Source organism: Tribolium madens, unplaced genomic scaffold (assembly GCF_015345945.1).
Source record: "Tribolium madens isolate multiple individuals breed KSU strain unplaced genomic scaffold, Tmad_KSU_1.1 Scaffold_2;HRSCAF=44;Tcas5.2_LGX, whole genome shotgun sequence".
Lineage (NCBI taxonomy): Eukaryota > Metazoa > Arthropoda > Insecta > Coleoptera > Tenebrionidae > Tribolium > Tribolium madens.
This window is the reverse complement of record NW_025400995.1, coordinates 689062-715586: the sequence shown is the minus strand read 5'-3', so window position 1 is coordinate 715586 and position 26525 is coordinate 689062. Positions and strand designations below refer to the sequence as shown.

Sequence of the window (26525 nt, the reverse complement as noted above, 5' to 3'; positions counted from 1 at the left end):
TCAATGTATTTCAAGAGAATAAATGCTTAGATTGCTACTTTCTGCCAAAATGAAGTCATTTGAGACATTTCCAATACAATTTTGCTCAATTTTAACTCAGAAATCATTCTAAATCAATGAATTTTAACGAAATAATTGTTCAAATTTCAATTTTTGGCCACAATAAAGCAATTTGTGAGGATTAAAACATAAAAATGTAATTTTAGATGAGTTTTTACAATTAAAAACGCGCCAGAACACCGCGTGGCAAAAGCTGTGCGCCTCGAGGCTACGCGAGTAAAATTTTGTGACATGAAATCGGTGGAGTGCAACTTCTGCTTACTAACCTTTATTCTGTGATATGGTGTGACTCCCAAGGTCATCAATAATCACAGAACTAACAAATATATATCGCCAAGCTAAAAAAAAATTACAAGGATTTTTCTGTATGAAAAGTTGAGCTTCATGGCTCTAAATTTATGAGTACGGTCCAGTTGGGTTGTAATATAGATCCTGTTTCTACACAGACATAAAATATTTGTGACTTATTTTACACCAAAGTAGTCAATTCATCAAATTTCTTTTTTTTAACAAAGAAATCTTAGCAATGTTATGTCAGTTGCGTTTGATAACAGCGTCATTTGTGATAACGCTTTATCTCCTTTTTCTAGAGATGGCGCAATGTGTTTTACTTTACGGTCCAAGTTTTCTAGAAGAAAAATTTGGTTTTATCAGTCTGGTATCTGTTATTTTTAATTTTTTATTTATTTATCAAAGAATTTTAATTAATATTTTATCACACTTTTAAAGCAGATGTAAGGAATAGAATATTTTTTTTTTATTTGGAGTGTCAAAATTCACAATTATTCTAAACATCTTTTGGTTTTGTTTATTACTGTTTGAATTTATTCATTCTGATTGGAGCAATCGGCAGCCATCTTTTGTCAAGGCGTGGCTAACTGTAGGTAATTTCAGCGCGAAAAAACGAATCGAAAGTTACGCTTTACTACATAAGGTATAACATTGATTAGGAGATTAACTAAGTTTAGTTATTTATATGCTGCGTCTGGGACATTAATTCTTGTTACACACGCACAAGGAATAAATAAAACATGGGTCGCAAAACTGCACCAAATTGACTAAAATAGCAGTTTTACTTTGTGAATTATGAAACCTCAATGTGTTTAGTGAATTGTTTGTCTTTAATCTCCGGTGTAGTAAAGTTGAAAATTTGCTCGTGAAAAAATATCTAACGACAGGGTTCGCATTAATGATTAATAAAAGTGTGGCGCGGAGTAGGGCGTGTAAAGGACGCAGGCGTCGGTGTTCCAGCGTCTGTTCTGTGTGAGTCAGGCGTCGTCGTAGATGTCGTAACCACAAAATAGCATAATGTCCGGTGTTAAAAATCGCGATGTGATGTCTTAGTGGTCGCCAAAATGCGGAGCAGCAGCTCGGAACTGCTCCTAGATCAGCAAGAGGAGCTCCGTAAACGCAAAATAAAAGAACTAGCGGCGGCGAAAAAGGCTAATAAGCAGGTCGGAGGTCGATCATGTCGCGAGCAGGCCCTTTTCTACTCCACCAGCCTCTTGGCGGTGGTGGCCATGTCGGCGGGCTCGTCCCTCCTGTTCCTAGTGCCGCTGTACGTCGACCCCGCCATCTCCACCTTAGCCTCCAACTTCGTCACCGAGCCGGTGACCTGCGTGACCACCCGACGCGAGGACCTCACCGGGTTGGCCAACTGCTCCTGGAGCTCCTGCCGCGAGGGCTGCACCAGTGACGCATATCACTGCACCCATATCTACGTCAGCTACAACGACTCGGAGGCACACAACCAGACCGACGACGCGGTCCTCCTCGTCAACATCAAGGGCTGCGGGTATCCCCCCACGGTCCTCTGCGTCAACTTCACGGAGGCCTACGGCGCCGAAGGGACTGTTTTCCCGTGCTACCACTCGCGCGAGAACCGCACCGTCGTCCTCACGCACTACGAAAGGGATGAACAGGTGGCCATCATCATCCATTATTTTGCAGTGCCCTTTGTGATCACGCTGGCCACTTCAGTGGCACTCTGTGTTATGCATTGCGACTGCCGGTGTCACCCTACGACTCACCACAAAAGGGCCCGACGACCACGAATACACGACTTGAGCGACGGCTCCATTAGCATAGGAGTTGACTTGAGACATAACACCAGCTATCACTCAGACCTGGTGGCATTTAGGCCTACGTAATTTTTTACCCAAAAGAAGGGAGAGTCGACAATATCACATTTCTTGTCCTTGAAATATGATAACCTGATTACGTAGAAGATGGTTTACAGGACAAAAGGAAAATAAAAACCATTTAATTCGTCGCGACGTTTCGATACTTTTATTGTATCTTCTTCAGGCGAAGAATTTTTCTTGGTTGAGCGTGGGAAGCATGGCACAGTCAACAGTTCTTTTTTTTTCCTTTTGTCATCTACATAATCAGGTTTTGTATTTTCTTCATTCAATGATATATTGACTACACTCCCCTACTATTTTTGCGTTTTACCATTCATCAACCATTAATCAAAAATGTACGGGCTATCGAATGTTTCTTCACATCGATCAGTTACCACAAATCAGCCTAACATGCAAAATTATATAAACATCGTTTGTGTTAGACTATGCTTTCAATACACTCCTTTTATTATAATCAACTGTACAATTTAATTACAACTATTTTTATAAAAAAACACAGATACCTACAATAAGTACCTTACTATAATTTTTTGAAGTGTGTGAATTTTGTTATCAAGAAATGTATTAGATGCTACCTACAGGTTTGAAGTTAATTTTGTATTAAATTTTATATTAAAGTATATTTATTAATAACGAATGTTTGATTTCCTTTAAACACAAGACATAAGGGAGAATAATTGTTTTTCGAGAATCAATAAAGCATTGCCAACTGTGAACGCTCAGTCCTTGAATTGTAATTAAAACCATTTCTCAGTTGGAGCAAAATCTCGATCAGGGTTGCCATGAAAGCATTTACATGGCCAGTTTGGCGAAAAATCGATAGTCACCACCCCAACCCTCGTGTCAGGAGACGAGATGAAGTGTCTCTTATCGGTCTCCCGGGACAGTAAAAGTCAATTTAGTGTGAACTGTTTTATTCATGTACAACATTCAATAATTATATTCTTAGGCAAAATGGAAACATCACATTAGAATATATTTGTGTTATTCTGGAAGTACAATAGGAAAATACAATACTGGCCTGCATTAATGGAAAAGTATCATCTAGTAAGACTAACAATTTATATGACTAGCATAAACACTGACAAGCTTCTCACCCAGCTGAAATATGCAATATTTTTTAATAAACGTGAATATGGTAACTTAATTAAAATATGAGGTGCTACACTGAGTCATTTATCTAGAGAAAAAATGTGAATTTTTCATGATTAAGTACTGAACTTTTCAAGTTATTTCAGTCTCACTTTGACTAACGACTCTAACCCAGTGTAGGTCTTGCACAAATGGATATAAAAGTGTTAAAATATACTACTCCAAAAAATTAAAAGAACAAAAAATTTTCCTAAATTTGGCTGTAACTCATCGAAAAACGGTCGTATCTAGATTTGAAGCTTTAAGTTTCTAGTTTTGAGATCTTTTGGCAAATATTTTTTCTCTGCTACGGTTATCAGTAATAGCGCGAGAAAAAAATTCAAAATTTTCATGTTTTCGTTTTTGGTCCACGGGCGTGGGGATTTTTTTTTTAATTAAGTCAATGCATAGGCCCGATAGCCTATTTGTTTACCTTTAAAACGTTTACTTCATATTCTCTTTACGTTAATTTGTCGTTAAGATATCTGACTTTAAATGAAAAAGGATCCTTTTGTCTTTGATCATCGATATCCCAACAACCAATGGCCACACAGAGAATATAAGGGTAGTGTCAAAAACTGAAATAAATGTTTTATAAGATCCTCTTATGTTTTTTTGGAAAAAGAGAAAAAAGTAATTTTTTGCGTTGTTTAAGTAAATTTACCGCGTATTTACTAATATTGATGGGGCAACTAATGTTTTTTGCCCAATCTTCATCAAGATGAAAAAAGCAATTTTTTTCGACTTTTCTTACAATTTTGCATTAGCTATTTGCTAAAAAAAATAAACAAAAATTGTTTTTTGACTTTTTTTTTGAAAATTTGTAAGAACAATTAAGAAACAATACTGCTTAATTTTTAAAAAACAAATTCAAAAAAATGTTTTATTTTTTTTTTAATTTGTAGAAACAATACTGATTGATTTGAAAGAAAAAAAACAAAAATAAAAAATATTTTTGAATTTTTTTCAAATTTAACTAATACAAAATTTAAAAGAAAGCTGAAAAAATTGTTTTTCTCATCTTGACGAAGATTAGACGATGTTCAGAAACATTACATAGATTTACTAAAACAAAGTAAAAACTTACTTTTTTCTTTTTTCTTTAAATCAATGTTATAAGTGAAAAAACAAAAAATCATAAGAGGATCTTATAAGACATTTATTCCAGTTTTTGACACTACCCTTATATTCTTGTGTAGTCATTGGTTGCTGAGATATTGATGATCAAAGACAAGAAGATCTTTTTCATTTAAAGTCAGATTGACGTAAAAAAATATGAAGAAAGCGTATTAAAGGTAAACAAACATGCTATCTGGCCTATAAATTGACTTAACTAAAATAAAAATTCCCCACGTCCATAAAAATTTAAAATATTTATCTCGCGCTATTACTTAGAATTGCGTGATAACTGTAGCACAAAAAATATTTGCTAAAAGATCTCAAAACTAGAAGCTTAAAGCTTCAAAATGTTTTTTTTTAATCTAGATACGATCATTTTTCGCTGAGTTACAGCCTTTCAAAAATCACCAAAAATTTTTTGTGTTCCGTTAATTTTTTGGAGTAGTGTAAATTACAAGGAAAGCCATAGTACCACAACCTGCATTTGCTTATAGCTTCCTCTGTAATGTGTTAACTAATGTGAATGTTTCATAAAATAAAAAAATTAAGTAAAAAATAAAATAACATAGATACTTAAATGTTCCATAACAAATCATGTAAAACGGCAACATATCGATATAATATTGATTACTTCATATAAAAATATAATTAAATTTAGCAACAACCTTATGTACATCTTTGGTTTATACTTTACTTTCTGGTCCTGTAGCAACGTGGTAGAACGAAGTTACAATGTTAGCAACAAAGAGGGCACATAAATGTCCGTAATTTTTTTGATACCATTCCGGTGTTTTTCCCCTAAAAAAACAAATTAGTGGAGGTAGCAAAACCCAGTTGCAACATTTACATCGAATCAACACGGGACAAGTGTAGTAATTTCGAGCGTCCGGACCCGCAGGGTTCAATCAAGTATCTGGAAGCCAAGACAATCCCCCTCACAGTATTGGGAATGGGGACGGCATCCTGATGCTCAACCGACGTCTCAATAACCAAACAACTGTCTTTGGGGAGATCAGTCCTCCAAGTCCGCACCACGCAATACTCTTCATTCGGCAAGGGCACGATTTTGCGCCGTACAAATTGGAAAACTTCGCAATTTTGATCAATTTGAGAGACTATTTTAGCCGAGTGCAACTCAGGATCCCAAATATGCCTCTCCCGGATAATTCGGTGCAAAACCTCAAGTGGGGGCGCTTCAACCTCGGCGGAAATCTTCCAAAGTCGGAGAGGGTGACCATCGGCCACTTTCTTGTACGATATCTCGACTTTTGGATTGTGACTGGAAACGATAATCCAACCCCGGTTTCGCTCCTTGACTTCTCTCAAAAGCGCCTTCTGACACTCCTGGAGATACTCCCTCCAACCTCCTATGTTTTTCCCCAGTTCGGATAATTTCACCGCTTTGCTTTCCCTAAACTCGCTTGATTTGCATTGATTTACAAACTCCTTTGGCACCTGTATTTGTCAATTAGGAAAAGTCAGTTTCGATTAAGACTAACCTTAAATAGTGTGTTGTAATTCTTGAGAAAGTAGAGCAAACAGTCGTGGCCGGCTCTAGTCTCCGCGAGTTCTTTCGGATGAGGAGAGCCAAAGTTTTGCTTGAAAGAACTCTGGGAGTAATGAAAGAGAGAAGGGGCAAAACATAGGGCAAGATTGCTTTCATTCATTTGATTGGTAGTAGCATGTTCGGCGATCTGTAGTAAAAAATGTAAAAGGAATTGGAGGACTTCCACATGTTCATCGGGCATTAATAGAATAGCACAAAGGACTGATTCACGTCGCAAATATGGAGGAACATCTACAAGTTAATTTTTTCAAATCGTTCAAAAAATATCAAAAAACATACATTGAAAAATTAAAATAAAAGTTTCAGAAAGCTTGTTAGTGAGAAGAGTTTCTGGTAATTCTCGAAAATATTGCTTAATCATATCCGCAACATCGTATGATTGTTGGTCATTATAATTCAATATTTCGGTGGTAGCATCTACCATGTTTCTTAAAAGTTGTATACGTGATTTGACCCCAGATTTGCGAAAAAGTCCCACATGGTCGGCCGCGTTCTGATGGAGCCACTGAAGCGCCTCTTCGATATTCCTCGGAATCGACTGACCTGTCCTTTGAAGCATGATAGTGAGAGGTACCCCAAAAATTGACCTATCTGTGATAAAAAAATCAAAACTGGTGTGACACTAAACGCGTTGGTCACCTTTATAAGCAGGGCTTTTCATTTTTCGGATAAATTTCGGTAAATCCCAGTTCCAGCCCGTTCTATGTGACGGACAATGTTTTTCCATATGCGCTGTAAGTTTCAAAAGTGCTAATTTTCGGAGGACTTGTAATTGCGTACATGAGAGACTGAACATAGAAGGACCGCCATTTTCTAAATTGACTGATTTTTGTGGCAATTGTTCTTCTTCTTGTGGCAAAGCATGCCATAAAACTCTATGGTAAAATAGAGATAAAAAAAATTCCGCGCTAGAAATACACTACCTGTCATCTGATGAAATCTGTGAGGTCAACCATGAATCGGTGTTATCGAATGACTTGGTTCTTTGACTGCGCTTGGGAGTACATTCAGAATCAGAAATATGATTCAATTCACACGTTTTTAGGTCAGCCAATTGATTGGTGATTGAATCAAGTCGGTCGAGAAGTGGTGAACCTCCTTCGCTGAAAACAGTACCATCTCTCCTCCTCCGTCTGAATTTCGTTGAACCAGCCCTTCTTAACTTATCCCTCGGACTTTCAGTACATTCCTCAAAAACATCATCTTTCTCTTGTGAGTTTTTCTCCGGTTCTTTGCAAGCACGTGACCATCTTCTAATATCGGTCTGGTAGGTCCAATTGTCGCTAAGGGCGCAACATTCGTCTTCGGATTCGTCGGTGTTGTGCGTGATCCTCTGTTGGTGCAAATGGACACAACTGTTGAGGATTTGCAATCGTCGAAAGAGTGAATGCAACACGTCGGGTTCTAAAAGAGGATGATCTTGCGCGACGGTTGAAAGATCGATGGGAAACTGGAGATCTATAATTGTATTTGTAGGAGTGCACAACTGGGGGTGAGGAAACTCTACCTTCGTACATTTGGGCATATTGGGGGAATCCCGTCGCTCGTAGCCATTTGCACGCTTCCGCGGCCTCAATTTCTGAAAAAGAAGGGCGTTATTTGAGAAGAGGTGTTGAGGGACCGGAGGCAAACAGTCAAGCAGCCAGCAACAAACCTGCGATTTTGTGGTTTCGCATCTGCCTCCATAGCTGCTCGGCCTTGCGCACCGGCCAGTTGTCATTTACTTTAACACTGAGACTACGGAAGAACTTGTATTCTTTGATACGGATGGACATATTGCATGTACTCACCAGCCAGGTGTCGGTCCGACTGTGATCGGGATTGTTTGCTCACCTGAGAATACAGAATCATTTATGCATGACTACTCATGTAGATAATAAGCTCAAAGGCTCACGTACGCATGATTACAACTAACTAACCTTGATGGGCACCTTCTTCAAAACAGGTGCCGAAGAAGACTTAGTACTTAGGATTTGTTGCCAGTTTGGCTTGTAACTCCAAGTCGATAATTGGGCCTTACCATCGGCGGACGAGGCTGATTGGGAATCCTCATCGATTAAATCGTTGTCGGACATGCAAGTCAAGCAAGGGGATGATGAACACTCCGATGCCCATGTTAAATTCGTAGACGTTGGAGATAAAGAAGGAGATGTTTGGGTAGCTACATTTGTACGATTATTGTCAATGACAATCTAAAATGACTTTTTAATAAACCAAAAACTTTCCTTCCCTTTCAACAACTCACGGAACCTAGTATCGAATCTTGAGTTTTGTGGCTAAATAAATCACTGTCTTTATTTACAATTGATACATTTTCGCTATTTGAATTGAGGTAATCGGAGTTACTGTTGACTTTATTATTGACACTGGTATAACTGACCTCATTTCTAATTTGTTTTTCTGAATACCTTGACAGTAATTCGGACAAATCCGACTTTATGGTCGCGTTAATTTGGAACAAAAATGGGTCCAATTCGTAGTCTGTTTTATTCTCGTTTTTGACAATATCCTCCTCAGGGAGTGCTGCAGACTCAACACTACCATTTTCAAAAACTTGAGTTATTTCGTTCTAAAAATAAAAATAAAATGACATTCAAGTCATAGATAGCCGTTTATAGGTTGGGTCCTATAACTTTTAAATTATTGCCAATTGAATGCAAAAAATGCTAATATTGTGTGGGCTTCATTATGTCATTCTAGAGAGATAAAAGACTCTTGACATGTAAATTTTTATCGAGGTGTCAACCGTAGAAAAAATCGGTATACAAAATTGGGAAAAGCAGAGGAAATCATGTAAAAAAATCATTAAAAAATGTGATGCGCAAGTAGGTTTTTGTTTATTTGTTGATCAATCTTAAGGGAATAAGAGGAAATCATAAAATTTAGAAAATAAAGGAAATTATAAAGAAATCAGAGAAAATCATTAAAAATGGGCATCAGCATTTTTTGTCTTTTTCTGACATGTAAATTTTTATCGAGGGGTAAACCGCAGCGAAAATCGGTATACAAAATTAGGAAAATCAGAGAAAATCATGCGAAAATCATTAAAAAATGTGATGCGCAAGTAGGTTTTTCTTCAGTTGTTGATGAATCTTAAGGAAATAAGATGAAATCATGAAGAAATCAAAGAAAATCAAAGCAAAAAAATCGGAAGTACAAAATTTGGAAAATCAAGAAGTAATTATGAAGAAATCGGAAAAAATCATTGAAAAATGCGCATCGCCATTTTTATTATTTTTTTTTTGACATGTAAATTTTTATCGTGGGGTAAACCGCAGAGAAAATCGGTATACAAAATTGATAAAATCAGAGGAAATCATGCGAAAATCATTTAAAAATGTGTTGCGCAAGTAGGTTTTTGTTCATTTGTTAATAAATTTTAAGGGAATGAGAGGAAATCATGAAGAAATCAAAGAAAATCAAAGCAAAAAACTCTGAAGTACAAAACTTGGAAAACCAGAGAAAATTATGAAGAAATCAGAGAAAATCATTAAAAATGCGCATCAGCATTTTTTATTATTTTTTTTTGACATGTAAATTTTTATCGAGGGGTAAACCGCAGAGAAAATCGGTATACAAAATTAGGAAAATCAGAGGAAATCATGCGAAAATCATAAAAAAATGTGATGCGCAAGTAGGTTTTTGTTCATTTTTTGGTGAATCTAAAGGGAATAAGAGGAAATCATGAAAAAATCAAAGATAATCAAAGCAAAAAAAAACTGGAGTACAAAATTTGGAAAAACAGAGGAAATTATGAAGAAATCAGAGAAAATCATTGAAAAATGAGCATCAGCGTTTTTTATTATTTTTTTTGACATGTAAATTTAACCCGCAGAGAAAATCGGTATACAAAAAATCAGAAGAAAGCAAGAAAAATTATAGAAAATTAGACAAAATTATTGAGAAATGCAATATGCACAGGGTTTTTGTCCATTTGTTGACAAATTAAGGAAAATCTTGGAAATAAAAGGAAAACACAAAAAAAATCAAAATGATGGAAAAACCAAGAGGAAAACAATAAAGCAAAAAGAAAATCGGTTGTACAAAATTCGAAAAATGAGAGGAAATCATGAAGAAATCAGAGGAAATTATTGAAAAATGTGCATGAGCAAGTAAAGTTTTTTATTCGTTTGGTGTAAATTAGGGAAATTTTGAAGAGATCAGGAGAAATCAAAGCAAAAAAGAAAATCTTCGGTCTTTATTAATACTCTTCAGTTTTATCAGTATTAGTTTTTCATTCATATAATATGGTAAGTTATTCATTACGTTTTTATATACATTGGGAGTAACAGCAGTTTAACGATGTTACATTTAGTACTATAGCAGATTTTTATTTATTTAAAATAGTCTTAGAGTAGTAATAAAAGTGCTACAATAAACAAAATCATAGTGTTGCAATGTTTTACAAATTTTCACTACTTTAATCTTGCGTGGGAGGAAATCTGGATTAAACAAGGGAGTTCGTCTAAATAGCACTTTTGTGTTTTCATTTTCCACAACGTACAAATCCAAGAAAGCCAGAAAAAGGACATCAGGAACGCAACAACGAGTTGTGAGTGACAGAACATTAATAAATTCCCATACTCCCTTGGCTAATCCGCAGTGACCGGAGGCCGTATTACCTTGCGAGCTCTAGAGGATCTCCAGGAGTATATTTAAGGGAAAAATGACCCTCTCTGGCCAGTAGAATTTTCCTTAGGGCCGAACACAATGCATGTTTCGATAAAATGGCTCCTTATACTAACTCTAACGGGCGTACATGTGATTAAAAAATCAGTGTTTTTAGCAAAGTTCTAATTGGCATTTTGCAGGCTCAAGAACCAAGAAAAAAAAACGGCCGCTACTCGTCTGAGGAGCCGTTCGTCGTGGAACAAAGCGCCGACTACGTGTCGTGTTCAATCGGCAACTGTGTGAAAAGGTCGTCAGGACAGGAAGAATTTGGCCCGTTTTGGGCCAATCGAGGTAAAAAAGACCCAACTTACATCAGAAGCAAATTGTTTGCTGAAGAACCGCAATGGATTTTGGTGCGTCAAGATGAGAAAGATATCAACGACAACGAACCCTTTTATGTGACACGAGGCAAAAAAAATCCGGATGAAGAACGGAAATTATTTTGGAAAAATTTCACCAAGAAACGGAGCTACGATCTACTGTAAACACGAGCGAAATGAGAAAAGTGTTGATTTTCCATAGATAAACAATTAGTGTTTAGTTTTATCAATCTTAATGGTAATGCATATTAATAAATGAAACCACCCACAGAGACATTTAGTTCAAAAGAATGTTAATTGATGACACATTTACTAAACTTGGGCTAATTAAAAAAGTATGTAGTAAATAAATAGTGCACACATTTTAGTACTTACTTTAGCACGTTCCAAATAGAGCTCTAGCTCTTGATACGGATCACACAAGCTCATCTCCCTCTTTCCTCACCACAGAAAAACCTTCTGAGACATGGTCTCTACCTTTAACAAATTAAATAATTGCAATTGCAATATTGACGCAGTTGCATGTGCTAAGAGACTAAGCTAATAACTAACAGATTGTCGAAAAATATCACCTACAATCACTCTCAGTAAACCTAATTAGCCTAATAGGCTATCTCGCACTCTTTCTAAATAAAAACGTCGAATAATAAATGTCTACAAAGTCGAGGTGCTATTTTTTGTGATTATGCTTGCTATTTTAGGCTTGTGACATAATATAGCACCTTTTCCAACAGGTTTCAAAACGAATTAGAAATCAACCTTTTATAATTTTGACGACAAATAAAAGAAAATATTTATTCAAAAGATGTTATGTAAAGTCAATGTCAAACAAAAAACGAGATTGGAAAGTCCAAGTACTCGCCACAAGCTGTAACAAAATTTTTGATACCTTAATTGATCTCACAACGGATAATTCTATACTATTATGAATTCTACACGTACTTGATAATACCAATGTCAAGGATTCGAATGTTACAACAGTGTAATCAATGTTATTTACATTTAATTGTTTAATTTGCTTCGATTTATTTTTATTGAAAATAGGCCGGAAATAAGTTAATATCGCGCCAAGCCAAAACAAATTATTTGTAATCTTATAAACGCAATTTTCTGTTGTTTGTTATTGCTATTGTCAAAAGTGGCCACCAAAAGCACAATTTCCCCATACATAATCTTAACAGGAAAATATTTTTAAAAATCGTATCAAGGGCATTATCGTTGTGCTAACAAAAGGGACGTAATCGCGATAATTTATTGATTTTCACTCACTAGGTAAATACAAGACCATTTGGTAATAAAATGGCAATATTTCCGGTTTCTGATTAGAATTTGCAATGTGAAATATTTCCGTTTAAACACGGGAAAACTATTTCATTCAATTAACAATTGTGTAGTAGATTTTTCCGTACTTTTAGCGTTTAATTGGCAACACCTGACACGCAAAAGTAATTTTGATTTTTGTTTTAACAATTTTTAAAATAATTTAGAATGACATTTGACGCGATATCCTTCAGGATGTTTTTATTTGCCAAGAAATTTTACGAGCACCTAATGAAATATTTACATTAATTATTTACTCAAGCCTCGCATAGAGTGACTACATAATTTATTTTTAATTTGTTTTGTTCTCGTATTCAGTGTTTTTTGTGTGTTAGCCAAGTCATCATAGAAGAATTAAACATGTGGTTTCGAGTTAGAAGAAATGGTAACCTCGAATGCTTATCAGAATTATGTATTGACTTAAGTTTTATGGGCAACCATACAATATGAATTTCTAAAAACTTCAAAAAACGTAGGTATATGCCTACATGAACTGTTATCTAAAATACATAATTGTGTAACTTAGGAACAAGTTTCGCGGGTACCTAGATAATCAATCCATACTTACTAAGTGTCTTGGAGTTGGTGGTTCTCAGTGATTTGTAAATTTTGGCACTTGGTACTTGGAACTGGTAAAAACACGAGCATTCTGAGTCAATGCAACCACAAACCGCATTCCCACCAACCAAATTCGTCACCGACCAAACTCTGTATTATCTTCGACTAACTGACTAAACAAACAAGTGACGTACCTCCAGCAGACAACCGCACAACTAACAATAAAAACACAGAATACAAAAGTGGCAACTGGCAAAGTGGGCAAAGTTGAACGCTGAAGTGGGAGGCTGGGAAGGGAAACAGGATGGAAATATTTCAAGTGAAATATAAAATAGAATAAGAACAGTGGTATAGGCCACGAGAGGCAGCCTGGACACCACCTGTTTCCCTAAAAACAACGCTCAAACACTTGGACTTGCATGTTACAACACACTTGAAACATCTTTGACAATTTCATAATAATATATCACTTAAGACATGAAGTGAAAGTCGACGCAACCACAACCAGCGGGCACATTCATTCAACACTGAAAATTTATTTAGCTATTTTAATATTCCCATCAGCCTCCCAGTCACAATCAACGAATTTATATTCTGTATACAACTCGAATACCATAAAACATTTGTTTTCATAAACACACTTAAAGTCGGGTTCAAACCCCCAACAAGTTTTTTACTTTTATTACTATGAAATTTTTTGATTAGTTTTACGCACGCACCAGAGGAATTTCAACAATTTAGTGTCCTTCTACCTGCTACCATAAAAAGGCTCCAAACTTTAGGATAAATCACCCATGCATAATCCTACGTCAATATTTGACACAAGTTAATGGGCATTATTTATTGTTAAATGACTCAAAGCCGTTCGCTATACCAAAACAGGACGCAATAACATAAACCGGAAGCATTTTTGACACTCATTTTCCACCATCTGGTCGCACATTATGAATAAAATAATCCAGAAATTTTAATAGATTCCAACTCCTACATTCCTCAATTTTACGGTAACTTTCAAATTTCAGGTTTTATACCTTGATCGATGAATGTAGGTAATGGATGAGTCACACCATGTACAGGTGGTTTTGCTCAGAATTAAATAGAAAACATGCGGTTTTTCTTTTTTTTTTTTCAATAGGTGCGGTCAGGAAGAAACACAGAAACGTTTTCATAACTAATTATAATTCCCAGCCTTCAATTGGTAATTAAAGATGTTGCGAGAAAAGTGCTTGTTGTAGGTGTTGTTACAACAGAACGTTCACTTTTGTTCGAGCTGTCAAAACAAGTTAATTAAAAAATCAACAAAAGTGCGAAAGTTACATTACAAAATATGAATGATGTCACTAATTAAACGTCTAATAGAATTTACTACACTATGCCAACAAACAAATTAAAGGTCATGTCGGGTTCAACCCTCAAATAAGTATTGTAGAAATATAAAAGTTTAAATGTCGAAGAATGTAACTCGATATGTATGAATGACATGTGTGTGAACACGAATACTCTACATCATATTTTACATCTCCAGTTACTCGAAATAAACTCGACAATAAAACTAAACGCCAGAAAGTGTGCAATAAAGAAAACAGGCAATTTAGTTAAGTAGTTACATAAATTTTATAAGCGTTTAGTATAATTATGTCGTAATTATATTTAATACAGCTGGATAATAACGCGAGTCTAACATTTCTTGTTACTAAGACACTTATAGATAAATTCTTTTAATTTTTTCCGACAGAGCAATAATTCATCTCTTAATTATCTCAATGCTAATGAATCATTTATTAATCCATTATAAGGGTGGATCCGCTCCAATTAAAAAATCATTTCTTGACTGCGTAAATTCCGTGAATTTCTAATTTATAAATAAATATACAAGTTCAACTTCGTTATCAATAAACTGAAAAGTTTATTGACAGGGATAAAGATAACGGTAATAAAAATAGTAACAGTTTTGTACGGATGAGTACAATGTCATTCAGAAAAAAAGAGAATTATACAGTCAAAAGTATGTTATTATCATCTCTGTAGACCATATCAGCCTTGTTTTTTTTCCATTGCAGATCAATAGTTTGAGCTATATTTAAAATGATCGCAGGGTTATGAGAGTATATATTGCAATAAAATTAGATGCGAAATAACATTTCGTTTGAGTTTCATAATTTACACTTATTCAATCGCTTAATTTTTTTCTTTTGTGTGGTAATATACATATTATGGGAGAGGGTTAAAAAAAGTCGTATTTTTTTCATTAGGTACTTATTTATTTTACTGAGGTGTATTATAATAAACGCTTTATAAAAATAATATAAAAAACATTTATTGTCGTGTCTAGCTACGAAAAATAAAAAATGTATAAAAAAATCTCAAGCCACCTTTAGGGCCACAGCAATTCGATATTTGGAGATTGCATTTCCTCAAAAACTTGATACTGGGAGTAAACGACTAACCAACAATAACCCTGCAAAAAAACATTGAAAAATGTGTAACTTTTAGAAATATGTTTTTATTACATTGTAAGTCATCCAGCACCAAATTACGAATGTATGTAAAACAGTTTCAATCTGAAAAAAAAAATATTTTGTTAATATTTATTTGTACACAAAATAGTGTTTTTTCTTACATAAATATAATAGCCTCCAAGTAACCATAACCCAAATACTAATTGGAATAAAACAACAATCCCAAAGGCAATTAACCATGGCAACATCATACCACGGTTCATTTTTTGTAAACCAACAACCAAAATAATAGCTGAGGCTATGAGTAATATAAAATAGACCAAGAGGCATCCTCCAACAACTTGCATTGCTAATAATAGAATTTAATAAATATAAATATACCAAATATAAAAAAATCAATTTGAAGCCAGTTATACGAGCCCGCCTTTTTTCAAACATGGATGATTTAACCTCAATTCTGGCTTCAAATTAATTGAATTATTTTAATGAATTCACTTACAGTAACGAATATCTGCCTCAAATAGTGGATTATATAATTGTGTAGAGTCGCCCCCAGACATGTCAAAGACAATAAAAGTCATAACAACGATACTCATTGCAACTGTGTAAAAGGCAATAACTTTGCAACTCGTCTTCAAATCATTGGTCCAAATACATGGGGACCAACAAGAAGTTAATAACACCATTTTGTTAATGTTTTTTGATTAATTTGGACGGAATCAATTTAGGAGATTTATGCAGCAGTGTTTTAATGGCACAGTGGAATGAATAATCAATAGTCTAGTAAAAAGTTCGCCATGTAGTTTTCCTAAAAATAAATAACGGCCTGAAATAAAGGATAAAGAGTGATTTTTTAGTAAAAAAGCCTTACAGTTTTTCTAACATGTCACACCCAATTTAAATTAACACAACACAAAACACACTCCAGCCTCAAACGTAAACATGTTAAACCACGCCTACTGTAACTGACAATGCGGAGGTGCCACCTCGGTGCAAAATTCGCAAGCAGAAGAAAGCAAAAACGTTTCGAGGTTTTTACATTGCTCCTTTTTTTGGATTGTCCAAAGTAAAATAATTCAAAGTAAAAGTGTCCACCGTAAAATGATACAAAGAAAAATCAGCATTTCACGCAAGAATAAAAAGAAAAATTGACTGATATCAAACGAATGTATAAAAACAGCAAATTATATCGACTGTTGTCATAAAAAATTGCATTAAATTAAGAAAAACTACTTTATAAGATTCATAAAAACTACTTGGTAATTTTGTTATCAGGTTGGTACTGCAAAGAACACCAAAATCTTTGGACATTTTCACGGTGGACAAAAATACGGATGCTCATTTTACTTTGGAGAGAAATACTTTGGACAAAATTGAGCTCTCCCCTTTTTTTTCAATAGAAATACGTATGACAATGAATATTATTAGGTGTGCCAAATAACTAAAAAATTCAGTTTCTTCTGGTCGAAAATGCAACACGGCGAGTTTTAAAAATGGCCGCCCACAATATTGCGCGCAATTCAAAATTGTTTGTAGTGTATTTTCAATAATTGATTGCAAATGAAACCGGAAGCTAACTTTATTAGGTCAGAGGAAAAAACCTAGTGTTTTATTAATTTTTCCATTGATAAAGCAAACGTCTATCATTTCCGCATGTTTGAAAAAAACTTTGTTTGTGTCGCAGTATATAATTAATGATTTGAAACCGTTTGAAATTTTAACAATGCAATTAAGTGAACTTCACTTTATTTCTTGAGAGGAAATGAGGAAAAACAAAATTTTTGTAATTATCGACTACTGTGTACCCTTTACAAAGATAAAATTAATTTGTTAAATGTCAGACACAATATTCAAAAAAACCTTGTGGAAATTTTAATTAAATGAAGATTAAACCGAGCTAATTAACGTAATTGCTTGAAGCGTTTTTTTGAAGTCAGACGGGAAATGTGTGGGAGATGAAAAACTCATTTTTCTTTGTAGAAAAAGGTTTTATTGATCGGGGGCTAGTCTAGAAACAGTTTCGTATCCAAAGTGATGAATTATAAAACGTCATGTCTTTCTAGGAAACGGTCATGTAGTACGGGGTTAAATGTGATATAGAGTCATTGTAGAGCACAAGTAGTTGATATTAGGTATAATATATTGATTGAATCAACAGCTGGTGGGTGTGTGCGCGCGAAGGAAAATCGGATTGGTGTGGAACCGTTACGCAGGTAGGTACGTACCGGTTTCCCAGTATAAAATAATACTAGGTGACGAGGAGGGTGGTATTGTAAGCTGTGTCTTCTCCGTCCCCAGTAGTTGAGCCCCAGCCATGGTTAGGGTGGCGTTCTCGCCGCACCCCTTACTGCTGGTCACATTAGTGGTGGCTGTATGTGCGTCGTTTCCTTATGCCGTTATGGCAATAGACCTTAGTAGACTTTATGGACATATCAGTTCTAAACGCAATGGTAAGAGTCGCACTTAACCGATCAATAATGTCATCGCTATGCACTTATGATTTTAGGAGACGCCTGCCACCCTTATGAGCCTTTCAAGTGTCCTGGGGACGGAAACTGCATATCAATTCAGTATCTATGTGACGGAGCCCCCGACTGTCCCGATGGATACGACGAGGATTCCCGTTTATGCACAGCTGCAAAACGACCACCAGTTGAAGAAACTGGAAGTTTTCTTAAATCATTACTAGCAAGTCACGGACCAAACTATTTGGAAAAATTATTTGGGAATAAAGCACGAGATGCATTGAAACCTCTTGGGGGAGTTGATAAAGTTGCAATTGCGTTATCAGGTGAGTTTTATGGAAGTTTTTTGGTTTGGTTTAAGTAAGTTTTGTTTTGGTAGAGTCACAAACGATTGAGGATTTTGGAGCAGCACTTCATTTAATGCGATCTGATTTGGAACATTTACGTTCAGTATTTATGGCTGTTGAGAATGGAGATTTAGGAATGTTGAAATCGCTTGGGATCAAAGATTCGGAATTAGGGGACGTGAAGTTTTTCTTGGAGAAGTTGGTGAATACTGGCTTTTTAGACTGAACTATACCAGACCCTGCTGCTGTCTTCTTTGCCCACCCCCAACCACACTTGCCTTTAAGCAAGTCCTTTTACTCTTACCTTCCTTACTAAATCTGTCTGTCTATCTTCGAAAGCAGCAGAGTCCGCAAGATCCGTCCCCATCTGCCCCCTTCTTCATAAATCCCCCTCAACTGTCTCAGAGGGAAGATAATCACAAAAGCAACGGCCAAGCAACCAGACTTATGAATACATATCAAGCACCAAGGTATACTTTGGAATACATCACATCACATATCATTAGTTTTAAATTAGGGAATATATCTTAGATTTAAAATAAATATAAAAGGTGTGATCACAAACTACAACGTATAGTTTCTTACAATGTTTCAATCTCTCTGGATGTTTTTAATCAATTTAATGCTCGACACTTGCGTTGAGTGATATACTTGATCGTTCAAACTGTATAGGTAATAATTGTGATCACTTTAAGATAATAAAAATGACTCCCAATACAATTAGTGTGGCACTAATCAAGTACATCGCGAGGTGTATGAAAATATACCGGCCGGTCCGGCAGCCCCTCAATCACTCAATGCGAATCTTTTTGTCGTACATGGTGCAGGACGACACTGCAGATTCCCTTAGCATTGTTTAATTAGATAATATTGTGTGTGAGGCAGTGGCAATCTGCATGGAACTCCAGCTGGGGCCAGGCTTCGCGCGTTTAAAGGGCCTGACGCGCCCCCCTGCCGTCAACTGAATCTCCATTTTGCCATTGCAAATTATGCAAATATTGTGATTTCTCTGTACATATCATTAGGAAGGGCGAAAGACGCACCTTTAAGCTGAGATAACGACCTGACATTTGCCAACTACACGCTATAGGTGCGTCTTTTGACTTAAACGTCCGCACAATCACATCTGCACGAGATATTAAAATTAAAATATATTTTTTCGACTGGTAGTGAAGATGTTTGTGTTCTGTGTGCGCCGAATTCTCTATCGAAGGTTATCTGGATTGAAATATTTTACATAAAAGGCTGGTTCATTATGTATACATATCAAATGTTTTTTAATAAATAAATATATATATTATATATACATATAATCATGACACAATTAAGTTGTGAGGTAGAATTTCTAATTAAATAAATATATTATCAAATAACTCTAGTCTTTATTATCCAATCTCATTCTACACTTGAAAATAGATGACTATGTGTGGGGGCAGATCGTAAAACTCATATTTCACCCGTTTTATGTCCAATTTAACTCCCACCTGAATCCAATTTTCCGCTGTATCCGATTTATGACATTGTTATCTCGGCAAGAATATTACGTTTCTTCAAAACGGGTGGCGAAAAAAGCACCAAATTATGTAAAAATGATGTTTATTACCATGTAAGCACAGTTCTTGCAAAGTAAACTTATAATTAACTTAGAGATATCCAAATATTGGAAGCCACACTTTCTTTATTATTTTCAAAACATTTATCATTAGAAAAATAACAAAAATAGAATGGTTACAAATATGTAAAACTTTTCATGATTGCTTAAATTTCCCACAGTGCAAACAGTGCTCCTACCCACATATATAAATTCAATTCTTGTTGGCAACGACGTAACAGTAATAAAAAATAAAAAATTGAAAATAATATATTATTACAGCGAAAATTGGAAAAGTAAATTCATAAAAAAATAACATTATATGAACAATATAAATTAAATAAAAAAGAATACTTAAATTGATTCCGTCGGGCTTTGGAACTCAGAAAGAGCATGAATTGGATTCTGAACTTTCTTCTGAGACCCTTTACGGACTTTGGCTCGAACTTCTTCAGGCTTTTCTGGCCTTACTAACGGCTTCTTTTCCGGTGCTTTCATCTTCCAGACAACAATAGGCGACTAAATAAAAACATGTCAATAACAAAAAACCCTCAACCAAAACCACACATACCGAAATTGTTCCCTGTCGCGGATATTTAGTCGACGCTACATAAGACGCCTTTACCGTCAATACCACAGCATTCATGAGATTCTTTGCAGCTTGGATAAGTGAAGTGGCACTGTCAAGACCTGAAACTATCAATTCCCCACTTATATTCTGAACATCGGCCTTAACTTTCGACGTAATATTCATTTGGTGACAATACAAAGCGATGCGTTGCAAATAAGCCAAAAGATCTTTCTTAGTAGAACTCTCAGGACACTGCTCTGCAATTTGTCGTGTTAATTTATCGAGTTTTGTTCCAGCTTCCGAGATTTTTTTCGCTGCGTTGATGACATCCATTGTGGTTTTGAGAGGACCACGCCCACTAAAACAATTTATTAGGAGAAATCAAACTGTGGTTTAACCCACCGTGTAAAATCTGTCATTTCCATCATAATCATGCACATATGTTTAGCTAAAACAATGATATCATTTCCTGTGTCGTCCCATTTTGCAACTTCTCGATCGAATTTGAGTTTCTCGCTCCGGAAATATTCCACTTGTTGTAGGATTTTTTGTTTGTCTTCTTCAGGCATTTTCCCCATTGCTTCCTACAAATAAGGGGATATATAAATTGTGGGTTGTGAAAAGTTCTCAACTTACTCTAGCTGTGGTAATACCACTGATATCAGGGTATTCGTCAACGCCATGTTCACCAGTATGAGCACTCGCTATAAAAAAAAAATGAATGAATAAAGTCAAAAAATTAAATAACGTACATTTGCTGCGTGTTTCCAAAGTATAATTTTCGTCCAGTTCTACATCTTCGGGGTCTAAGTCTTCATCAGCCTGTAACAAATCGTGAGTTTTGTTTCGTCAAGTGTTTTTTTCTTACTCTATTCATCAGGACGGCTCTTCTAATTTCACGCACTCCATCGTAAACCAATCGCGATGCGTCGATAAAGTCATTCTCGTCGACCTCTTTAGTAGGAATACTAGATAAAGCTTGAACAGCAACTTGGACCCTTTGACTAAATTTGGGCATAACTTGATCGTTTAATACTTTAACGGCTTCCAAAACACGCTTGGTGTAAATACAAGGTTCATAATTGTCCATTTCAGCAGTGACAACATTACAGACACGATTTGAGCGCCCTCTAATACCCCCTGCGGTCCTATCTAATGTATCAGCATCACCTTCTTGCAACGCCAAGACACACTTATTCACATCTTCTAAAATATGATTTTCCGATACAGCCAAAAAGTCATCAATTGTTGTAATATCGTCAACTGCTTCAGTCAAAATCCGGACTTGATTCTCCCATGATTGTTTAAAAGCGTCCATGTTTTCTTGAGCAACTTTGCTTCGTGGTCGCGCTGCTAGAATTCTAGCAGCATTGATTACCTCAGGACACAGATTGTCAATCTGTGCAGCTGCATAACGAACCATTTTGACACCATCTTCATTATTCGACATGCTGCACACCAAGTTGGCCACTTCGACGAGTTTATTCGAGTGTTCGGTAAACATGACGGCAAACTCCTCGACTTCCTTCTCGTTACCGTTTTGCGCGGCTTTAATCAAAACCAAGAGAGGAACGTTGGTTTCGAGAAAACTGTCAGAGACGTGGTCGACGACAGCTTTGCGTAGTTGCCGTCTCAAATCTCGTGTTTTTCGCCCCATATTGTCAATGGCTCGGTTCAAGCTTTCACTCTTTTCTTTATTTCCAATGTTTGACATGTATTCGGAAAGCAAGTCTTGAAGAGCTTGACGAACAGCGTTACATTCTGCAACTATGCGTTCCCGTCTTTCGTCTCGAGTGCAACTAGAGTCGGCCATAAGAGCAGCCCCACTAATGATACTCTCTAGACGCTCCTCTAGAGACGGTCTTGTGTGAACCTCGTTGTAAGCCAACGGTTCCATGACCATATGGTCGTCAAAATCGTCAAGAGCTGCCGCCAATTCGCCGGGACCATCATATGGTCCTGTGGCCGGCTGTGGAGTCCTTCCTTGAGCTACATCATTAATCGTATTGACTGCCTCACAAACTTGCTTCAAGACATAATCCCGGTTTGCTTTCGCGGCTGCCAACTCAGGATGACGGACATAAACCTTCGAAGCAGTCAGTAACATAGTGGAATGTTTTTTAAGTACAGCACGAGCAGCAGCTAAATCATCCCTCAATTGAGGATCCTTCAACTCCTGTTGACGTTTAGCAGCCTGATTCATCAGTTCATTGGCATTCTGACCAAACGCCTTGATATTATCTAAAAGTTCGCCTTGACTTGAGGCATTTTTCAGTTTTTCGATATCGTTTTCCACCACGTGGAGCGACTTGAGCAAGAGATGAACATCGACCATGTCAGCCAAAATCAAAAGACGGGTTACCGCAGAAAGGAGATTTCGGGCAGCACGCACCATGTTACCCCGTTTCAGGGAGGAGCAAGGATCCTCGGAGAACTCACGAGCGGCGATACTCATCGCGTTACCGGTTTTGCGAACTTCCTCAACAGCAGAGAGCATCTCTTGAGTTATATCGGGATTTTCGTAAGCGATTTGCTCGCCTTTTTCGATGAAATTCTCCGTGGCTTTCTCCACAGTGCTTACAAGAGCATTCGCTCGCTTTGATTTGCCCTTCTTCTTCTTGCTGGGGCCCTTGGTGTTCACAAGTGTCGTCACTTGTAAAACCAAAGGCTCCAACGTCTTTTCGACTGACATTGTCCTAATTTCTAGATTTTTCGGGTCCCACTTTAACCCAAAATGATCATTCATTGTGGCAGATCTAGAACCATGATTTTGGGTTGAATGAGTTTTTTTCTCATGACAAGTATAGTTCTGATTGTTATGTGTATGAGAAATATACACTTGTAATTATATAAATTTCAGACAAAAAAGTGAAATTGATTAAAACAGTGAAATGAGTAATGCAAAATGCATTTATTTTTTGGCATAAACTTTTTTTGTTTTGCCGTAAAGTATTTGAAATTTTTTTAATCACTTACCGGTTTCTTCCAAGAGATTATTTTCTCCTCACACACTGAATATTTACTTAAAGTAAAAATTCCACTCAACTGCAACAAATTATAATGTCTATGAATCACCAATGAACAGTCATGATTGAAAAAATTACATACCTCAATACAGAGTAGCCATACTAACAAAACATCAAACTGAACCACTCCCACTACTTTTAACGTAACTTTTATTATCAGTGCTCAATTTATCTGATCAGTTATCACTCCTTTTGTAGACCAAAAACAATTCAATGTAATTTTTTGCTAATCATAAACCAAACAACAGAAAAAACTACTTTTGTGTATTACTTCTACCTAGCTTCAGTGTAAAGTTGGCACAGGAAAAGGCTACCACTAGGGAGAGAGAAAGTCCCTAGTGTGACGCGACAGTTTAAGTTTCAGCGCTCTTTTTAAAAGAATTTTGTTTGGTTCTTACATTTTAATTGTTGCCTAGAAATATTCAGTAAAATAATTATTCACTAACTCGTTATCAAGTATGCTCCGAACATTTATTTCAATTATTGTTATCACTACTAGTAAGGCCCTTTCAGAAGACAATGTAAACAATGAGAATTTATTAAACACACTTTTCAATGAAATTGATTCACCGAGATTAAAAGTATTATTATATTCATGTATTTTTGACATATTCTATATGCTAATCCTTTATTGTTGCTATAACAGGGTAAAATGGCATATCCCAGGAGAAAAAACTGAGCAAAAAGGCGAATTTTAACTTTTAACAAAGGTACTTTGAAAAACAGGGTAGATTTGCTAAAAAATTATGTGTGCTGAGGGGGCCTAACAGGAAAAAAGTTTTTAACACAGAGCAAAATCCTTAAAATGTGGCTTTTTAGATATACCTTTAAAAACAGGGCTGTACAAATCTTTGAAAAATGTTAATTTTAAAAAGGCCGTTAAAAAAAGTGTTCTGATTATAAATTATTTGAATGAAAATTTATCGTTTTAAGGCATTATTTGATCTAGGTGAATAAAAGAATAATAATTTTTGTTTGGAAGCGTGAATCTAGTCGGCTTAATTGTCAATTTCAAACCGATGTAACATTTTGGAAAAGAATTTTTAATTATTATTGTTATCGCTTCCTGTACGTTTCTTTCCTTATACATTTGGAATAAATTAATTTAGATATGCGTTTTTGGATGAAAACTTATTGTTCGTGTGATAATGCTTGTTTAGAAGCGTGGATCTAGTCGGCTTGGTAAACCGATCTGTCATTTTGAGAAAAAACCTGTCAGTAGTGTCAAATTGTCAATGGAAAAGTCTGGAATATCGCGGTATCGGAAATAGGCGATTTGCATGCGTTTGTGTTGAAAATCGAAAATTTTAGAAAGGGAATTTCTCGTCGTTTCTTGTATTTTGTGGCCTAAGGCTTGGAGGCAGGCCAGGTCAGTCGGCCATATCTGGCGCTGGTGCTGGCCGCTCCGAGAACCGAGATCGACAGTATACCACCGTGGTATCATGCGATAAATTTCTTATCAAGTGGTGCAGCGTTTGATAAGAGTGTGGGGAAATGTCTGTTTAACAAACAGGGGTGAAGGTGCAACTTAGGGGTAGTTTAAATAATGTGTCGCTTGAAGAAGAGTCACAAATGGGAAAAAAATTTAGGTTAAGATACGCCAATTAATAATAGCGTTTTAAACAATATTGGACTGTACATAGGTATGTAAATGTCTGTATTAATTGCAAGTTGGAGTACCGTCAAAAATGCTTAACTCTTGCTGTTATATTATCAAGTGGTATTAAAAACTAGTGCAAACCATAGAAATGGCTAGTACGTTTGATCATGAGGATAAGGATAGGTATGTTTTTATTAAATTAACGATTTGATTTCACAGTTGATTGTTTTTAGCTGGTATTTTGGTCCAATTAGCAGGAAAGAAGCCACCGATTTGCTTATGGCAGAACGAGGAGGTGGTGTTTTCTTAGTGCGTGATAGTGCTACTTGTGTTGGAGACTTTGTATTGTGTGTAAAGTACAGTAGATTTCGCTTGTTTTCTAACAAATTATCTCACCTTGGAAACATTACAGGGAAGACAGTAAAGTGAGCCATTACATAATTAATAAAATGCAAGAATCGCAACAAATTAAGTATAGGATTGGAGATCAAATTTTTGCAGATTTACCAAGCTTACTTTCATTCTATAAGCTTCATTATTTAGATACAACACCACTTATTAGACCTGCTTCTAAAAAAATAGAGAAAGTTATCGCTAAGTTTGATTTTGAGGGTCAGGTATGTCTCATTGTCTTTTAATTTATTCAAGTCATGCATTTTATTACATTACAGGATCCTGATGATCTAGTCTTTAGAAAAGGGGAGATCCTTACAATTGTCGCAAAAGATGAAGAGCAATGGTGGACTGCCGTGAATAGTGCTGGACAAAGAGGATCTATCCCTGTTCCATATGTACAAAAGGTAGGTATGAAATAAAAATGTTTTAATCGTATAATTTTTGTTGTATTTTATGCAGTATGAAGAAGGACAAGCTCCTGAAATTCCTAGGCCTGGTTCAGGAGGTAGTGTAACAAGTTCGACGCAACAGCAAGCTGAAACTGCCATGAAACGAAGTCAGATGCAAGTAAGTGACATAATAATGTTTGAAAACAAAAAAAATATTTTTTTTTTTTAGCGAAAACTTCCAGCAAAAGCACGAGTGAAACAAGTACGTGTACCAAACGCTTACGATAAAACCGCTTTAAAACTGGAAATTGGGGATATTATCACTGTTACGAAGACTAACATAAATGGACAGTGGGAAGGGGAGTTAAATGGGAAAACCGGCTATTTTCCTTTTACACATGTAGAATTTTTAGATAATGATAATGAAATTTAGTGTTTTTTATTGATTATATTATTGTATAAATGCTCCATTCTGCTGTATATTTATTAAATTTATTTGGCACTAACATACAATGTTTATCTTGATTACAAGCTATTTGTGTTGTTAATATCGAATTGTATTTTTATTAATTACATATCAATATTTACATAAATGGAATTTATTCTTCAATGAGCTTTGAATGTATTGTTTCACAAATAAATCAAGTTCCTCCCATCGGAACATTTAAATCTCCCGCTCGCTTAAAGAACCCGCCTTTATGCAACATGTTGGTTACATCTTGTGTTCAAGGTCACCGCTATAAAACCCAAATATAAAAATAGCTGTACTTGATTACGTCATTTTTTGTATG

The 26525-nt window shown here is 35.8% G+C and overlaps 7 protein-coding genes across 12 annotated transcripts; 4 read left to right on the top strand and 3 right to left on the bottom strand.

Annotated features, from left to right (window-relative positions):
• Nucleotides 1–1096: 1096 nt before the first annotated feature.
• Nucleotides 1097–2841, top strand: LOC123006366 (protein tipE). The gene has a single exon (XM_044400793.1). It carries the CDS (start codon nt 1416–1418, stop codon nt 2208–2210), a length of 795 nt encoding a protein of 264 aa, XP_044256728.1. The 5' UTR covers nt 1097–1415; the 3' UTR covers nt 2211–2841.
• Nucleotides 2842–4512: 1671 nt separating this feature from the next.
• Nucleotides 4513–13345, bottom strand: LOC123006498 (rho GTPase-activating protein 7). 2 transcript variants are annotated; one of them, XM_044401024.1, is made up of 12 exons: nt 12901–13345; nt 11388–11489; nt 8267–8590; nt 7941–8213; nt 7812–7854; nt 7529–7600; nt 6945–7479; nt 6661–6896; nt 6301–6612; nt 5954–6252; nt 5302–5909; nt 4513–5252 (listed from the first exon to the last, which is right to left on the bottom strand). In XM_044401024.1, the coding sequence occupies exons 2-12, from the start codon at nt 11439–11441 to the stop codon at nt 5138–5140; spliced, it is 2871 nt and encodes a 956-aa protein (XP_044256959.1). In that variant the 5' UTR covers nt 11442–11489; nt 12901–13345; the 3' UTR covers nt 4513–5137. The 2 variants fall into 2 exon arrangements, with proteins under 2 accessions (XP_044256959.1, XP_044256960.1); XM_044401025.1 differs by lacking the exons at nt 7812–7854; nt 7941–8213; nt 8267–8590; nt 11388–11489; nt 12901–13345 and adding an exon at nt 7676–7796.
• Nucleotides 10634–11357, top strand: LOC123006501. The gene is made up of 2 exons (XM_044401026.1): nt 10634–10782; nt 10833–11357. Exons 1-2 carry the CDS (start codon nt 10732–10734, stop codon nt 11175–11177), a joined length of 396 nt encoding a protein of 131 aa, XP_044256961.1. The 5' UTR covers nt 10634–10731; the 3' UTR covers nt 11178–11357.
• A 1846-nt stretch (nt 13346–15191) lies between the features above and the next one.
• Nucleotides 15192–16397, bottom strand: LOC123006273. Of its 3 annotated transcripts, none has more exons than XM_044400641.1 (5): nt 16221–16397; nt 15849–16175; nt 15511–15698; nt 15401–15451; nt 15192–15348 (listed from the first exon to the last, which is right to left on the bottom strand). In XM_044400641.1, the coding sequence occupies exons 2-5, from the start codon at nt 16033–16035 to the stop codon at nt 15265–15267; spliced, it is 510 nt and encodes a 169-aa protein (XP_044256576.1). In that variant the 5' UTR covers nt 16036–16175; nt 16221–16397; the 3' UTR covers nt 15192–15264. The 3 variants fall into 3 exon arrangements, with proteins under 3 accessions (XP_044256576.1, XP_044256577.1, XP_044256575.1); XM_044400642.1 differs by having other exon boundaries at nt 16233–16397; XM_044400640.1 differs by having other exon boundaries at nt 15849–16157; nt 16221–16393.
• An 882-nt stretch (nt 16398–17279) lies between these two features.
• Nucleotides 17280–19528, top strand: LOC123006272 (IDLSRF-like peptide). 3 transcript variants are annotated; one of them, XM_044400639.1, is made up of 4 exons: nt 17280–17562; nt 17651–17799; nt 17856–18140; nt 18194–19528. In XM_044400639.1, the coding sequence occupies exons 2-4, from the start codon at nt 17664–17666 to the stop codon at nt 18385–18387; spliced, it is 615 nt and encodes a 204-aa protein (XP_044256574.1). In that variant the 5' UTR covers nt 17280–17562; nt 17651–17663; the 3' UTR covers nt 18388–19528. The 3 variants fall into 3 exon arrangements, with proteins under 3 accessions (XP_044256574.1, XP_044256571.1, XP_044256572.1); XM_044400636.1 differs by having other exon boundaries at nt 17648–17799; XM_044400637.1 differs by having other exon boundaries at nt 17280–17566; nt 17648–17799.
• Nucleotides 19529–19740: 212 nt separating this feature from the next.
• On the bottom strand, nt 19741–23658 carry LOC123006271 (catenin alpha-like). The gene is made up of 8 exons (XM_044400635.1): nt 23432–23658; nt 23300–23368; nt 21192–23079; nt 21076–21145; nt 20960–21027; nt 20726–20907; nt 20324–20681; nt 19741–20271 (listed from the first exon to the last, which is right to left on the bottom strand). The coding sequence occupies exons 3-8, from the start codon at nt 23067–23069 to the stop codon at nt 20107–20109; spliced, it is 2721 nt and encodes a 906-aa protein (XP_044256570.1). The 5' UTR covers nt 23070–23079; nt 23300–23368; nt 23432–23658; the 3' UTR covers nt 19741–20106.
• An 881-nt stretch (nt 23659–24539) lies between these two features.
• LOC123006393 (adapter molecule Crk) lies at nt 24540–26348 on the top strand. The gene is made up of 7 exons (XM_044400838.1): nt 24540–24938; nt 24993–25132; nt 25183–25305; nt 25362–25566; nt 25621–25749; nt 25805–25912; nt 25964–26348. Exons 2-7 carry the CDS (start codon nt 25098–25100, stop codon nt 26165–26167), a joined length of 804 nt encoding a protein of 267 aa, XP_044256773.1. The 5' UTR covers nt 24540–24938; nt 24993–25097; the 3' UTR covers nt 26168–26348.
• Nucleotides 26349–26525: the final 177 nt, after the last annotated feature.

Bases quoted from the DNA above. Each gene is read 5' to 3' on its own strand.
- LOC123006273 (XM_044400641.1), bottom strand. From the start codon at position 16,035: ATGGTGTTATTAACTTCTTGTTGGTCCCCATGTATTTGGACCAATGAT. The intron at 15,452-15,510 runs GTAAGAAAAAAC...TTTTTTTTTCAG, and splicing joins TTGGAGGCTATTATATTTAT to ATTGAAACTGTTTTACATAC. The intron at 15,349-15,400 runs GTAATAAAAACA...GTTTTTTTGCAG, and splicing joins GGTGCTGGATGACTTACAAT to GGTTATTGTTGGTTAGTCGT.
- LOC123006272 (XM_044400639.1), top strand. From the start codon at position 17,664: ATGGTTAGGGTGGCGTTCTCGCCGCACCCCTTACTGCTGGTCACATTA. The intron at 17,800-17,855 runs GTAAGAGTCGCA...TTATGATTTTAG, and splicing joins TATCAGTTCTAAACGCAATG to GAGACGCCTGCCACCCTTAT. The intron at 18,141-18,193 runs GTGAGTTTTATG...TTGTTTTGGTAG, and splicing joins AGTTGCAATTGCGTTATCAG to AGTCACAAACGATTGAGGAT.
- LOC123006393 (XM_044400838.1), top strand. From the start codon at position 25,098: ATGGCTAGTACGTTTGATCATGAGGATAAGGATAG. The intron at 25,133-25,182 runs GTATGTTTTTAT...GATTGTTTTTAG, and splicing joins GATCATGAGGATAAGGATAG to CTGGTATTTTGGTCCAATTA. The intron at 25,750-25,804 runs GTAGGTATGAAA...TATTTTATGCAG, and splicing joins CTGTTCCATATGTACAAAAG to TATGAAGAAGGACAAGCTCC.
- LOC123006498 (XM_044401024.1), bottom strand. From the start codon at position 11,441: ATGAGCTTGTGTGATCCGTATCAAGAGCTAGAGCTCTATTTGGAACGT. The intron at 8,591-11,387 runs GTAAGTACTAAA...TTTTATTTTTAG, and splicing joins TCTATTTGGAACGTGCTAAA to AACGAAATAACTCAAGTTTT. The intron at 7,855-7,940 runs GTTAGTTAGTTG...CTGTATTCTCAG, and splicing joins TGAAGAAGGTGCCCATCAAG to GTGAGCAAACAATCCCGATC.
- LOC123006501 (XM_044401026.1), top strand. From the start codon at position 10,732: ATGCATGTTTCGATAAAATGGCTCCTTATACTAACTCTAACGGGCGTA. The intron at 10,783-10,832 runs GTGATTAAAAAA...GGCATTTTGCAG, and splicing joins TAACTCTAACGGGCGTACAT to GCTCAAGAACCAAGAAAAAA.
- LOC123006271 (XM_044400635.1), bottom strand. From the start codon at position 23,069: ATGAATGATCATTTTGGGTTAAAGTGGGACCCGAAAAATCTAGAAATT. The intron at 21,146-21,191 runs GTAAGAAAAAAA...GATTTGTTACAG, and splicing joins GAGCCGTCCTGATGAATAGA to GCTGATGAAGACTTAGACCC. The intron at 21,028-21,075 runs GTACGTTATTTA...TTTTTTTTATAG, and splicing joins TTTGGAAACACGCAGCAAAT to CGAGTGCTCATACTGGTGAA.
- LOC123006366 (XM_044400793.1), top strand. From the start codon at position 1,416: ATGCGGAGCAGCAGCTCGGAACTGCTCCTAGATCAGCAAGAGGAGCTC.